Source organism: Myotis brandtii, unplaced genomic scaffold, assembly GCF_000412655.1.
Source record: "Myotis brandtii unplaced genomic scaffold, ASM41265v1 scaffold320, whole genome shotgun sequence".
Classification (NCBI taxonomy): Eukaryota; Metazoa; Chordata; class Mammalia; order Chiroptera; family Vespertilionidae; genus Myotis; species Myotis brandtii.
The window spans coordinates 1,310,734-1,326,676 of NW_005362270.1; the positions used below are offsets into that span (position 1 = coordinate 1,310,734).

At 44.8% G+C, this 15,943-nt stretch overlaps 1 protein-coding gene across 1 annotated transcript in view; it reads left to right on the forward strand.

Moving 5' to 3' along the window:
• The window catches only part of COL15A1 (collagen, type XV, alpha 1), a 101,872-nt gene extending 88,484 nt beyond the window's left edge, over positions 1-13,388 (forward strand). Inside the window, exons 33-40 of the mRNA XM_005870651.2 lie at positions 1,633-1,684; positions 3,073-3,085; positions 6,830-6,958; positions 7,104-7,166; positions 7,847-7,906; positions 9,557-9,742; positions 11,179-11,294; positions 12,287-13,388. Coding sequence (XP_005870713.2) covers positions 1,633-1,684; positions 3,073-3,085; positions 6,830-6,958; positions 7,104-7,166; positions 7,847-7,906; positions 9,557-9,742; positions 11,179-11,294; positions 12,287-12,500 — 833 coding nt within the window. The 3' untranslated portion in view covers positions 12,501-13,388. The remainder of the gene's footprint in view (positions 1-1,632; positions 1,685-3,072; positions 3,086-6,829; positions 6,959-7,103; positions 7,167-7,846; positions 7,907-9,556; positions 9,743-11,178; positions 11,295-12,286) is intronic.
• The last annotated feature ends 2,555 nt before the right edge of the window (positions 13,389-15,943 follow it).

Genomic DNA, 15,943 nt, shown 5'->3' on the forward strand with positions numbered 1-15,943 from the left:
TGTGTATTTGGTGGCAGGTGTTAAAGGAGAAAAAGGAACCTGGGGTCTTCCAGGCTCCAAAGGAGAAAAAGGCGACCAGGGGGCCCAGGGACCACCAGGTATTTCAACTCTTGGGCTAGATCTTGCCTTTGACTATTGTCCCTGAGAAACCCAACTGAGCCAAAAAGTAAGACTAATTCCATAACCACCCTGACCGCAAGCTGCACAGAGTTGAAGAGAGACCCAGTCATGGGTGACATGTCCAAGATGGAACATTGTCAGGAGAGACTAGAAGTTCCTATTATTCATGCTTCATATGCCAAAGGGGTGTGCCAAGATCCCACAGTGCCTGGGGTGGGAATCCAGGCCAGGACTGTTTCGGTCTCCAAGCCCAGTGCCCACTCTGTTAGCTAAATCAATGCAGAGTCACTTCCACTGGGAAATAATCATGGGTGCCAACGTGGCGCCTTTTCTTTGTAAATTTCTGAGATTGTGCGTTTCTTTTGCAGGCCCTCCAATGGACCCAGCTTACCTAAGACATTTTATAAACAGCTTGAAGGTGAGTATTTGTCTCTTAAATTTGGGCCTGTGTTTCCAAGTTCTCAGGTGTATGTCAAAGACTGGTTCTTCCTACTCGTACTAAATGTTCTTTGAATGTGCTCTGCTTCCAGGGGGAGAATGGAGACAGGGGGTTTAAAGGAGAAAAAGGAGACTCTATCGGCGACTTCTCTGTGTCAGGACCTCCAGGCTGGCCAGGAAGCCCAGGCCTGGCTGTGAGTAGTGACCCCTCCACGCCACCTTCCTTGTCAAGTCACCGCTTTCCCTGAAACCCCCCAATGTGACTAGGCAGTTGGAGAGTCAAGAGTTAGTCATTAGCCACAAGCTGAGGTGGGACTTGGGCATCAGCCTCTTGTTGACTGAGGCGGACTTGGCTGAGGCCCACGAAAGACAGGGAGCCGGCCAAGGCCATAAGCATTCAAGTTACTTCCAGGTCTCTAACTGGGCTGCCTTGTTCATGTTAACGGTGGGAAATTGCTGAATATGAAGAGATGTTAATAGTGAACACATCAGATAGTGGAGACAGAATGGAAGGTGAGGGAGGCATTTTTCAGAGGGGCGATTTCATTCTTTTGAAATTTCATCAAAGAGGAAGCTCTTAGATGGGCTTGATCTTCTTGGGCTGACAAATTTCTCCAGGTCACAAAAGAGGAAATCGAGTTATGCCTCTAATAAGAGTATGATGAGATCACTGACCCTCAGGGACCATAAGCAAACTCTGGTCCCAGAGCCTGCCATGAGGGCAGACTCAGCAAAGCCAGGAGTCCAGGGTTCTACTTCCAGATCCACTTCCGTTTGCTTTGGTAAAGTCTTGTCCTCAATCTAGATCTCAGCTTCTTTATCTGTGAACTGAAAAGGCTAGGGTAGATGATCTTCTAGTTTGGGGCTCTCTCGGGTACTCTGGAGTGTCATTCAACACAGTGACTGGGCATACTCCACTCGAGTTGTGCCCAAGATTGAGGATAATGTTGACAATAGCTAGTATTTATTGATTACTTACAAATGTCCTCTTAAAAAGAATAGGGGGGATTTCTAGTGATTAATGTTGCTTTCTCTCTTCTGTTCCTGTGCCCTTGCCTTCACAGGGTCAGAAAGGGGAGACTATCGTTGGGCCCCAGGGACCCCCAGGTGTTCCTGGCCTACCTGGGCCACCTGGCTTTGGAAGACCTGGTTCTCCTGGGCCACCGGGACCCCCAGGGCCACCAGGACCTCCAGCTATCCTAGGAGCAGGTTAGTACTTCGATGGTGCCCACACTTATGCCATCTGGTGGCATGTCAACTACACTGACAAAGGGCTGCTTCCCAAATGGAACTTCCTTCCTTCCTTCCTTCCTTCCTTCCTTCCTTCCTTCCTTCCTTCCTTCCTTCCTTTCTTCTTTTCCTTCCTTCGTTCCTTTCTTTTTTTTAAAAATTGAGATAATTTATAAAATTCACCCATTTAAAGTATACAATTCATATATTCACAAGGTTATGCAGCCATTGCCACTCTAATTCCAGTACAGTTTTATCACCTCAAAAAGAAACCCTGTGCCAATTAGCAACACGCCTCTACCCCCATCCCCCAAACCTGGCAACCAATGATGTACTTTCTGTATCTATAGATTTGCCTATTCTGGACATTTCATATAAATGAAATCACATATTATGTGGCCTTTTGTGTTTGGCTTCTTTCACTTAACACAGTGCTTTCAAGGGTCCACGTTGCAGTGTGTATCAGAATTTCATTCCTTTTTATGGCTGCTTAACATTCCAGTGATACATTTTGTTTATCCATTCATAAGTTGATGGACATTTGAGCTGTTTCTACTCTTTGACTGTTATGAATAGTACTGCATGAACATACGTGTACAAGTTTTTGTGTGGATGTATGTTTTCAGTTCTCTTGGATATATACCTAGGAGTGGAATTGTTGGGTCATACATGTTTAACTCCTTAAGGAACCTTATCAGACTATTTCCCAAAGTGACTGCACCATTTTGCATTCCCTCCAGCAGTGTACAGAAGTTTTGATTTCAGCCCTGGCTGGGTGGCTCAGGTAGTTGGAGCATTGTCTCATACACCAAAAGGTTGCAGGTTTGATTCCTGGTCAAGGAACATACCTAGGATTTGATCCCAGTGCATGTATGTGAGGCAACTGATGGATGTTTCTCTCTCACCTCTCTCTCTCTCTCTCTCTCTCTCTCTCTCTCTCTCTCAAATGAATAAACGTATCTTCAGGATGAGGATTTTTTAAAAGTTTCAATATCTCCTCCTCTTCATCAACGCTTGTTATTACCTTTTTTTCTAGTCACCCTAGTGTGTGTGAAGTGATACTCATTGTGGTTCTGATTTGCATTCCCCTAAAAACGCCTGATGTTAGGTATCTTTTCATGTGTGGGTGGAAACTGCTTGACTGCTTTGCCTATCCCTGGGCCTTACGGAACTTGAGGACCAGCATTGATTCTAACTCTCTATGTAAAAATTCTTTCACCTGTTAGTGCCTCACTTTCTCAAATGGAAAATGGGTGAAACAGAAGAAAATCTCCATTTACCAAGTGCCAGGAACTCTGCTAGTCACTCTACTACATTATTTTATTAAAATCTCACAAAGCCCTTCAAGGAAAGTATCAGCATCCCCATTTTGCTGATGAAAAAAGTGAGATCCAGAGACGTTTAGGAACCTTGCCAAGGTCACACAGCTAATAAGTGGCACCAACAGGTTTAGGACCCAGGTCAGTGTAGCTCTGAAGCCTGTGTTCTTTCCACTGTGCCCATGGTGGGAAAATAATACTAGCAGCAATAATAGCATGGCTGCATCACTTTTTGTGATTTGGGCTGGCATGAGCCAGGTGTGGTGGTAGCACACCTGGGAAGATATCTGCAATGTCTGGGCACCAGGGAGAACTTTACGTAGTGGGTGACTTTGGGGCTGGGGCTTTGACTTAGTCTTGGATCTTTGGGCTACAAGTGACAGAAATGTAACTCAGACGAGATCCAGCAGAAGTGACACGTACAGCATGTCAAGGAAAGGTGAACAGTCAATGTGTGGGAGACACAGATGTGCGGCAGGACCTCAGGTACAACCAGAACCAGGGGCCCAACCCTTGCGAGGGTCCTCTGGCTGTCTCTTGTCTCAGCTTCTCTCTGTATGCACACTTCATGTTTCTTCACCACAGACCACATCCTCTGCATGGTGGGAAGGAAATATGGTTACTGACAGCTTACAGCTTCTACTGTCAGCTAGAGATCTTGGCCTCTCTTCTCAATTTTTGTTTGCAAAGTCCTGGGATGGAGCAAGTCTTGGGAAAGGCTTTTGATTGGCCTGACTTGGGCTAGGTGCCCAACCTATGGGCAGGAGGTAGGATCACATGAGAATATGGCAGCTCCTTCTGGAACCAAATGGTTGTAGAGGTGAAGGGGAAGATCCCAAGAGAAGGTGAAGGTACTGGTCCTGCAAAGAAAGAAGGTGCTGAATTGATAAACCATTGGTGTCTTGAGTGATGAGCAGGAATTACAGGAGGTGGGGCTGGGGGACATTACAGGGAGAGTACAGGATGCAGAGGATCTGTTGTCCACAGTAGCCCTACACTAGGGGCCCCAGGACTCCTTGCTCAATAGAACAAAGATTGTCCCTCACATAATGTACAGCAATTCACAGTTTACAAAACACTCCCAGATTCATTATCCCACTTAATTTTCACAGCATCCTTGGGAGGGAGATGAAATGGAAACTACTATAAAACTCATTTCGTTCATGAAGACACTGAAGCTCAGAGAGGTTAAGAAACTTGCTCAAGGTCACAAATACTAGGAAGAGGCATGGCTAAATCCGAGTCCTCTACCTGCTCTCCACTGGGCATTCACCACCTGTGTACGGATCTTCAAGTCCTGTGTCGGAACTGCAAACTTACTGGCAATGACCTGAAAAATCTGATACAGTCATTTTACTGGGATTTGTAAAAACATCCTTAACTCTGCAAGAGCCTTGCAGAGTTGAGGGAGGAATAGGGGCTTGGAAAGGTAGAAGGAGAGGAAAAGAATAGCTGTAATAATGTTTCTTTATGCTTGCCCGTTTTGTTGGGGAACCATAAACTCCTTGAAAATTCAAAGATCGCCTCAGGGAGCTGTCATCCCACTAACATTTTATGTGGAATTGTGTGTGTGTGTGTGCACGTGCATTTTTCTAGGGAAGAGGGCAATAGCCTCGATCTGATTAAGCGCACTGTGACTCTTCAAAAGCAAGAGCCTCTGGCAAATTGAATGCTGTACAATTTGCAAAGCACGTGCCTAGTTTGTATTTTTCTCAGTTCTCATTACAGCCCAGTGAAGAAGAAATGCCTGCTTACCTTTCACAGATAAGGAAGCTAGGGTTTGGAGAGCTTGCTGTTTCCCCAAGATCACACAGCTGAAATCGGGGACCTGAGGCCCTGTCTCCTGGCCCCAAGGCTCCTGTCACTTCACCTACTTGCCCTCCTTCCGCAGCCTGGCACCTTCTCTTCCTCTTTCTGAGCCCGCTTCCTCTGTTCAGTAGTTTTTGGATGTGAGTGACAGAAAACGCAACCCAGACTGACTTACACAAACAACAGTAACCAGGGGGATGTATTCACTTATAAAATGGAAAAGTCCTGGGCAGGGCTTCATCCAGTGCTATCATTAAAAAGCCCAAATGGACACAGACACTGGGGCGATGGGGGCTTGCCCGGGGTGGGAATGGCTGGAGGGGGGAGTCAATCAGGGAAAAAGGAGACGTATGTAAAACTTTAGACAATAAAAAAATAAAACAATAAAGGCTTTAAAAATAAATAAAGTTATAAAGAAAAAAATACTGCCATTTTTATTTTTCATTTCCTTGTGCCTAGAAACCTGCCTGACTCAACAATGCATATTATTGAATAATCTTCAAAATTATAATACTGCCAACAAGGCATTTGAGATTCATCTTATGCTATTTAATAATTGATATAAGAATAAAAGTGCCTAATGTAAAATAATCTCACCCTTTTATTGAAATAAATTCTACATGATTAAAAAAGGCAAATATAAAATTCTAATAAAAGAAAACAGGTAGACCATAGGATTAAGAAAATTATATCTAGCTTTAGAGAAATGATAACTGCAAACAAGAAATAATCCGCAGATTCAATTACGTAAATATTTAAAGCCTTGGTACAATAAAAAGTAACATAACTACAAAGCAGAAGAAAACTATAGACTAAGAAAATATGTATAGCAAACAAGGATGCTCATGGAAATTGACAAGAAAAGCATCTAGGCACAAAAAGTAACTAACCAAAGGAAAAAAAAAAAAACAATTCACACAAGAGGAAACACAATTGCTAAACAAACATTTAGACAAATAGTCTCTGAAACTACCAAAAACACAGAGTATTGTTTTTCACATGCTACATTAACTAGTATTTTAAGTGAAAATCTATAATCATGATCAAAATATTTTAAAATTAGTATCTGGTATGCCAATAAAGGCAATTTAAATTTGTTCAACCATCTTAAAAAGTTATTTGGAAATGTAATTTATGAGATTTTTTTTAAAAAATTCTTACAGCAGACCCAGTAAAATCACTCATAAGAATAAAGTATATGAAAAACACATAGGCATGAATATTTCCATTGCAGTATTATTTACAAGTTGAGCATGTATGTGACAATTATAGAACTGTATGAAATATTATGCAGCCATTATAAAATTAATATAAAGACAAATACATGTTCGATAAAAGAATAAAGAAAGATATATTTTTTGTAAATGCCATTCTACATATATATTCCAAACATATATGACATTCTAAATACAGAAGACAAAATTTTAATGTTGCTACCCGGCGAGGCGAGAAAGATTCAAGACCTAAGTAGAATTGAAGTTCCAAATGCAACCACATTTGAAGCTCTGTGAGCATCAGTGTGGGACAGCACATTTAACCATGTCAGCGCCACTGAACAGCTCACAGAAACGGAAGTGGCCAAACTGCCCGACCACTTTGTTGATACCGGCACCCAACAAAGGCAACTCTCCACAGTTTTTAAATGTCTTTATTCTCGCAGCCTATTATCTTCTTGTTTTAACATATCTATTACAATTTAGAGTTGTGTTCCAAAGTAATTCATGTTTTTGTTTTATCAAAAAGACTGCCCTTTGGTTATGAGGAAGCTGTGTATCACCCTATGGCACCATAAGCCTTTTCACTGACGAAGAGGGGGGGTGGCTTATATTGGACTTGACCAGGAGGCCAGCTTTCCGAGTGTGCCACGGCTCCCATGATAACTGCAGTATTTGGAATTTTAAACGCCCTGACAGGTTACAGCCCTGAGGAGCATGGACGACATGCTGCAGAATGCACATTTGGTGACAGAAGGGACATTCATCTACCTGAGGGACAGCACCGAGTTTTTCATTCGTGTCAGAGACGGTTGGAAAAAATTACAGGTAATTCTTCAACTTTCTTGAATAAATTGCCTCCAAATACCCCTGAAAAGTAATAATCTACTCCAGTGAATGTTATTTTTCCATTTTAAAAATAGGTGAACAGTTTGCAGTTGGCTCATTTTCAATGTACTGTTTTTTCTTAAAGCTGGGAGAACTGATCCCCATTCCTGCCGACAGCCCTCCACCCCCCGCGCTTTCCAGCAATAACGTGAGTAGTTTCCCTGCCTTGCGTCTTGCTCAGCATTTACTGAGTCCTCCCCTGGTACCCGGCACCAAGCTCTCCAAACTCTGGACAGCCAGCGCTGCATGGTTCGGTATCTGGTGGACGCCCAGAGATGACCAGGTGCCCACAGAATGTTCTCACTACAGAGTGGAGGGAGATCTGGACCCAGAGTCTGGAGATCTGTTTCCATGTCGTAGCTGAACCTCTGGTTGAGGGGCTTTCCCTCTCTTGGCCTCAGTTTATTCATATATCATGGTTGGCATAAGCGATCTTAAAGAACCCTTTAATATTTGACACTCGTCGGCAACTTACATTGTCCATTTCTTGACCCTACAGCCACCTTCGAGACAGGTACTATCATCCCATTTTGCAGATGAGGAAACAGGCTCTGAAGAGGTGACTTGCTCTATTAAGGGAATGGGTCAGCTGTAAAACATGGGCCTTCTGCTTCCCTGATTCAGTGCTCTTTCTAAAAGACAGAATATTCCCCTCCTTTCTGAGAATTATTTTTTTTCATTCCCAGTTAAGAGTGGCCCAAAGACCATGACAAACTAAACTACCTTCTCCAGAAACTGCACTTGTACCTCAATGTACTCTGAAGAACAGATTGAATGAAATGAAAATAGTCAGAACTGTTTGTTTTCTTTCTTTTTTTTACATAATAGCTACATCCGCTTCGGCCTCCACTGACGTCTGTTTCAAGTGTCAATTATGGGAGGCCTGCAGTAAGTACAATTCATGCACTTACCCTGCAGATGCTGAATGTGTGTCTACTATGTGCTAGGTCCCATGCTAGGCACACAGCTCCTACTGTCAAGGTGCAAACAGACTAGCAAGAGAGTCAAACAAAAAAATAGGTAATTACAGTACATTGTACTAAGTCATTTGGGTGAGGCAATCAAAGGATGCTGGGGCGTGCGAGGAAGGTCGAAGAAGTCTGCCTTCTTTAGAGGAGGTGACCTCTAAACTAAGATCTAAAAGGCAGCTGAGAGCAGGAGAAAGCCAGGTGAGCGGAAGAGAGTGGGAATTCCAGGCAGAGGGCATATGGAACAGCGGGAGGCAAGGTGGAGTGTGTACATTTCTGTAATTCTGAGTATTTCAGTCTGGCTGAAGGAGTAGAGGTCAAGAGATGTTCAGTCTGCAAAGGGCACGGGCTAGTCATCAAGGGCCTGTAAGCCAAGCTTCTGACTTTGACCTTCTCCAGTGGACAATGAAAAGTATTAAGCAAGAAAAGGGTATTATAAGATTGGCATTTCAGAAATTACTTTGGGTGTAGTGTACAAATGGATTAGAGGGGACAAGACCAGGGGTCCTAACAGCAGTTAGGCAGCTACTCTATTATCTGGACCAGCAGTCGCCAACCGGTGGTCCGCGGACCACTGGTGGTCCATGAGTTCCAAAAGGTTGGCAACAGCTGATCTGGACTATGATCATAGCAGCGAACCTAGAAAAGTGGGCAGATTGGAAAGAAAAGGAAACGGGAGGAGCAAATGTGCTAATTGACTGGATAAGGGGAGGCGTGGATGAGGGAGTTCAAGAATAATGTCAGGTTTCCACTTGGGTAACAGATTCCTTTCCAGAGTCATTTGCAGAAAGTAAAACTCTTGTCCCTGCTATTAGTCTGCTCCACTATCTTTACAGACCAGCTTTTGCAAAAATCTTTCTTCCTAACTCCCTTCCACCCCCACCCCAACACACAGACATAGGTTATATCTTCAAAGCTTACACACAACCTTGGGTTGTCATGCACTGATCCTGGCCCTAGTTCAATGTGATCTTACAGCTGCCCAATACTTTCTGACTCAATTCAGAGTCTTGAGAGAGATGGTTTATATGGGTCATCTTGGGTCAATCACTCACTCCCAGACAAAATCAAAACTAGCCAAGATCGCATGGCCTAAGACCACTTTTTTAAACAAGAGTTGTGAAGGCATTTTAGCAAAGAACAAGGCATGGTTGGGCAGACACCAGAAGCATGTTCCCTATCATACTGTCTTTACCGTGCAGGAGTTCACCTGAGGCACCTACAGGCCTGAGGCACCTGTTGGATATCTGAGTGGAGACTTCCAGGAGGGAATAGGATCTGAACATATGAAACACCACAGTGGGTCTGGTCTGGAGATTTAGACTTAGAGTCTTTAGCCAAGCCATGGCAATAATGATGGGGTGGTAGGATTCCCGAAAGAGAATCTCTACAGTGAGAAGAGATTGGACCATTAGGAGCCCCAGGTAGAGATTGAATAAGACGCCCCCGGGTGTGCCTTCCATTCTAAGAAGTCTGGGATCTCATTAGGAACATGAGATGGTTTTGGGACTTGGAGTTTGCCTTTCACTCTTTAACTGTACTGTCTTCTCTAATTTTTTTTTTTTTGCAGCTGCACTTGGTTGCTCTGAACATGCCATTTTCTGGGGACGTTCGAGCTGATTTTCAGTGCTTCCAGCAGGCCAGGCATGCAGGACTGTTGTCCACCTACCGAGCATTCTTATCCTCCCATCTGCAAGATCTCTCCACAGTTGTGAGGAAAGTGGAGAGATACAGCCTCCCAATAGTAAACCTCAAGGTAAAAATAGATACTGTCCCTGTTGCCTCCTGGGTGCACTGGTCTCCACAGGGGCTGCAGGCAGTTGCCACTTTCTGACATCGTCCCAAGTATGCTGGTTCCAGGCCCAGCCTGTCCCTGATTGGCTGTGTGACTTTGGATCTTAGTTTTCTAATATTTACAGTAGCCTTCCTGCCTGGATGGTATGACTCATGGAGCAGACAGGAGCGAGGAATAATGACCTCTTTCACTTACATAGTTTTCTAATGTTTCCAAAGTACTTTACATTCATTATCTTAATAGGTACTTCCAATAAAAATGGAAGTTATTCTTCTGTCTGACGAGGAAACTGAGGTTCAGGAGAAAGACCTTTGCTCAAAGTCACTACAATTTAGAATGAGTTTCCTTGACCCCCACATCTGGGGCTCTTGGTGCCACCTGAGATGCCTTCTGTAGGGCACCGGCTGAGTGGTATCAGAGAATAGCTGGTAATCGCTGGTTGCAGAGCAGACACCTTGTCCTGCAACCAGGTTTGGTGTCTTCGGCACATCTAAGCTGCCAAAGCCTGGAAGACATTTCTCTGCCCCCACTTGGAGGCAAGGCAGGGCCTCATAGGATGCTTCAGTGGTATAATTATACCATGGAAGTAGCTGACTCCTTTAAAGCTGCAGAGGTACAGCTCTGTTCCTGCTCACACACATCCTGGGTCCTGACCTCCCACTAGATCTCAAAGGTACTTTGAGACCCTCTGGTCCTTGGGACTTTAGTACTTTCATTTGTGACCAAATTATTTGTATGCTTGGAATAAAAATAACTGAAGGGAACAGGGCTCCTTCAGAAAAAGGAGCAAGAGATTTATCTCCATGATGTGGATTGGCACAAATGTGAAGCTCAGTATATACATATAAAATATTTTCCAACAATAATAAAATAAAGACCTAAAACACACTTTTGATGGGATGGGACCTTGTATACATATTATAAGAAAAATTAGTTCAAGAAATAAGATAGTAAAACTGAAAGGGTTCAGGAATGGATGATAAAATCAAACAACAGATATTTCCTGAGTCCCCACTCTGTCTCTATGATTGAGGTTGACTTCAGTGTGAGGTGACATCTGGCCTTAAAGAATGAACAAATAGTCCTGGCTGGTGTGGCTCAGTTGGTTGGGTGTCATCCCCTGCACTGAAAGCTTGCCAGTTTGATTTCTAGTCAGGGAACATGCCCGGGGTTGTGGGCTCGATACCTGGTAGGGGGTGTGCAGGAGGCAGCCTATTGATGTCTCTCTCTCTTTTCCTCTCTCTCTCTCTCCCTCCCTCCCTCCCTCCCTCTCTCCCCCTCTCTAAAATATCAATTTAAAAAAATCTTTAAATTAAAAAAAAAAACAATGAGTAAATAGCTAGTCCATTTGCAGGCTGATGTATAATGATTCCAATGTGACATTTTTGTCTCCATAGGGCCAAGTACTTTTCAATAATTGGGACTCAATTTTTTCTGGCCATGGAGGTCAGTTTAGTACACATGTTCCAATATACTCCTTTGATGGCCGAGACGTGATGACAGATCCTTCTTGGTAAGTAGGGGTGGAAGCCTCAAAGTATATGGTATGATAGACAGTTTTAGGAGACAGTCTAATCATGGGATGCTTTTGTCAGCTGCCCCTCTGGGGTGTTGCCAGCATAAAGCCTCAGGGAGGTAGCTAAGGGACCATGGAAACAGTCCACTCAAATCCTTTGAAAACTATGTATGCTATAAAGAATAGAACAGCCCTAACTGGTTTGGCTCAGTGGATAGAGCGTCGGCCTGTGGACTGAAAGGTCCCAGGTTCGATTCCGGTCAAGGGCATGTACCTTGGTTGCGGGCACATCCCCAGTAGGAGGTGTGCAGGAAGCAGCTGATCGATGTTTCTCTCTCATCGATGTTTCTAACTCTCTCTCTCTCTTCCTCTCTGTAAAAATCAATAAAATATATTTTAAAAAAGAATAGAACAACTCAGCAAATCTTTCCTCAGCATCTACTCTATGCCACACCTGATGCCAGGCCTGGAAGGCACAGTATCTACACGGCCCCTACCCTTCCAGGGCTCACAGCCTACAGGGGAAGATAGACACAGACTAGCTGTGATTCCAGCCAGAACATTGCAATGATAAAATGGAGACGCAGATAAGATGATAGGAGCACAGGGAAAGTACTCACCGTTACTTGGGGGTGAGAATCAAGAAGGCTTCTGTACGAGTAAGCATTTCATGGACTTTGAAAGATGAGAAAGAAACCCTGGTCTGAGAATGAAAGAGAGGCTGGTTTAGACAAAGGGACCTCATGAGGGAAGGGTCCAATTCACAGAGCACAGAGTCTGATTTGAGAACATGTATGAGCTAGGTGTGGTTGGAACGTGGTGTGTTCAGCTACTAGTAATTAGAAAGAGGATTGAAGATGGAGAGGTGATGCAGGGTCAAACCATGGAGGGCTCAGGGGGTTGGACTTAATTCGCTAAACTTATGCCAATTTGTTCACTGAAATATGCCGTGAAGAAGAAAAAAATAACATGACAAAATTACTTTTCAGGCCCCAGAAGGTCGTTTGGCATGGCTCCAACCCCCATGGAGTGCGTCTTGAGGATAACTACTGTGAAGCATGGCGAAGCGCCAGCACAGCAGTCACGGGATTGGCCTCCCCGCTGAGCACGGGGAAGATTCTGGACCAGAAAGCATATAGCTGCGCGAGTAGGCTAATTGTTCTCTGTATCGAAAACAGTTTCATGACCGACGCTAGGAAGTAATGACCTTCCCATGACCTTAAGAGTTCCCCAATTTTTCTTATGTGAAGAGTTGACACTGAAATCTAAAATGTTTAAATGTTGTAAATATTGGTGGGTTTTTTTATTATTACACATTCATCACAACAGCAACCAAAGAAAACATACCTCAATACACTCAAAACTGAAGACATCAACAACTCAGATCAAAGATAAACATCTGATGGGTATATTGGTGCTAGACGCTGCAGGAAACCCCAGGCAGTGCGAACACATCCCAACGTGGCCGAGAGCACGTTGTAGACAAAAGGCCTTGGCATGCTCCCGACTGCATCCTTCAGAAAGTAATTTCCTCCTTTCAGCCATTGTTGTTGAGTGTAAGATGTCCTTCATGTTTTCTTACAAAGTCGGTGTTTAGAAATATTACCCTTCTTTAAGTTATGTGCAGACCCAATGCTTTATTCTTTAATATACACCCATCATTTGCAACTGCTGTTCATACAGAGATACCGAACTGCTCAAATGATCCTATCTGTAGTTTCTGGTATTATCAGATTTTAATGTTTTTATTTTCTGAAATATTGTTATCATGCTTTAGGAGTTTTATATTTTTGCTACCATCATATTTTAGTATGGCATCTGTTTATATCACTCTGACTTGCTGGAAAAGTTTAAACTCCCAGTTATCTGAAACTAGAATAGAAATAACACGTAATTCCTACCTTTCCCTTGGTGGCCCTTCCCCCCACCCCCACCCTGATTTTATGATTTCCCATTTGGCATCTCTTGAATTATAACTGCGATTGAACAAATGGGTTCATGAGGATGACTTTTCTGAGATACCTATATTTCATGCTGTATACTTTGATTTTTTTCCATGTAAGTGAACATAAAAACATCTTTTCCAGGCGCTTTCTTTTGTTTGGTTTTTTCCCCTCTAGTTCCTTTATTCTCCACCACTGATGTGGAAGTGGCTCCCGGTGGGTTTACGAACCCTGTCACTGCCACTTGTGTAGTCCTTGGGGATGATCAGAAAACAGGAAGATTTTCCCATCATGCTCATCTGCTCCTGCTTATTCTCTCCCACTTGGAGGGGGCAGCGTGGGGGTGGGCAGAGGAACCCCAGTGTGGGAAACAGGATGAACTGTGACGGTCTCAACACACGACTTTGGACAAATCTGCTTTTTTCTCTCAAGAAGGTTGAGATCAAATAAGCATAATATCAGCTCCCAGTTATTATACATCAGACTATAAGCGCTGTTTACCTTTCCTCATAACTCTGTAAGGTGGGTGTTTCTATCTCCATTTTATAAAAGAAAAGGTTGAGGGTCAGGAGGTCACACAGCTGCTGAGTGATGGGGCTGGTTTCAGACTCAGGATCTGTCTCATTCCAGTGCCAGGATCTTTTCAAGGAACCACCGTGCAAAGCTGCCCATCCGCTCCTTCCCAGCTCCCAGTCTGTGACTCCCTGCCTCTGGGCTTGACCCTGCAGGAGAAACAGCATCACCAGGCAAAGGGCATGCCAGGATATTTCCTCCCATTCAGTTCAGCTGGCTCAGAAACTCAGCCAAGTGAATCTACACGAATAGTCCTTGAGGTAGGAAGGAAATTGACCCCAAAAATATCCAGAACCTCCACTTAGGGGCTTCCTAAATAGAGGAGTGATGCGAATCTCTCTAATGAGTCACGGAATGAAGACAGATATAGGTTGGAAAGCCCAAGAGGGGGACTGTTGAGGATCAGGCAGTGATGGGGGCTGGGGTGCCTGGATGGACAGGAGCTGTGGAGGAAGAGGAGTGTGAGGCTCCGAGGCCATGAAGTGAAGCCATCCATTTTGGTCAGAGCCCACATGGCCCTGGGTCACAGAGGGGCAAGGTGGGATGGGCGTCTGGGAGAGCCACGAGTAGGAGACCCCTTTTTTTAACCTCAGGAAGTGGTGTTGATGTTCATGTCCTGACTTCTCAGTCCTCTGTGCATCAGAGAGGGTATAACCCATGGCCCTCTCAGAAGGGACCCTGTGTCAACCCCAGCCCCGCTCAGACTCCGAGAATGACCGCTAAAATCCTGGGCCTGGCATTCAAGACCTTCACTGAACACTGCTTCCCTGTCACTTCCCAAGCCGCCTGGGCCCCTCTGCTGGCTGTTCATGCCCTGCCCTGTCTTGGGAAAGCCCTAACCACCCTAGGTCTAGCCTGGCTCTCTTGTTAATAGCCAGTGCAGACCCTGCTTCATCTGTGACCTCACCCTTTCCCCTGAACCTGCCTGCTTTTAGTCACGCTTCCTCCTCTGATCACCTGGTGTGTGTAACACCCACATCTTGTCACACGATTGAAACACAATGGCTGAAAGGTCTCTAAGCCCTCACCCCACTCCTGAATGGACCTCAAGGCCGGGAAATAGAGGAGTGCTCTCAGACATAATAAGGGAGGAAAGATATGCCAGAAGGAGTTCATCTTCGCGGTGTGAGTGGTCTTTGGGTCCTTGCTGGACACTCAAGGTCTGAAGCCAGAAGCAGCCAAGGTCTCCTGTTGAAAGCAGAATCAGAAGGGCAAAGGCACTGTCCCCTATCAACCCCTATCATGGCCATGCCCAGGAGGAGGCCGACTTTGAAGGGCACAAAGGACTGAGGAGAGATGGGGGTGGGGGAGACAGAGCATGAAGGAGAAGGTCCAGGGCATCCTCTCGGCCAACCCGGATGTGGCCACGAGCTGGTGCCTAAAGAAAAATGACAGGAGCCACCCCAGATTCTTGCACCCTCTGGATTTTATGGGGCTTGCGCTGTGCACTGTGCTGCTTGAACCTGTAGGGAGTGCAAGTAGGAGACAGTGTGGAATTCAGGGAACTGCCAGCAATCCAGTACAGCTGCGTATTAGTCAATAAGGAAAACAAGTCAGATTCATAAGAAAAAAAAGAAAAGGCATGTGTTGGCTCATGAAACCAAACTGAAGGACAGAGGATGCAAGAGACTCAAGTGCCATCGTCCCTTTGTGTCCTCTCTCTCTCTCTCTCTCTCTCTCTCTCGTGTTCTCGTGTGTGTGTGTGTGTGTGTGTGTGTGTGTGTGTGTGTGTGTGGCTTCTGCTTGTGTCTGTATATGGCTTCCTTCCCTCCAACTGAGGACAAGATTCCTTCATGCGGCAGGGGCTGTTCCCAGACAGCTCCAGGCTCACATTACTCCACCAGCCCAGAGAGTGGCCACAAAGGAGAGAGAAGACTCCCTCTCCCCTCTGGTATCACAGAATTCCTAGAAAGGACTCTGATTGGTCTCGCATGTGTTGTGTGCCGTGACAGTGATTGGCAGCCCCTCCCGAGACAAGTTGTACGCAAGGAATCATCCCTCCACCGAAAATATGCGAGGTTTGCTATCAGCAGAAAACAGGGTCTGAGGAAGTTGAGAAGAAAGAAAGAAAGAAAGGAAGGAAGGAAGGAAGGAAGGAAGGAAGGAAGGAAGGAAGGAAGGAAGGAAGGA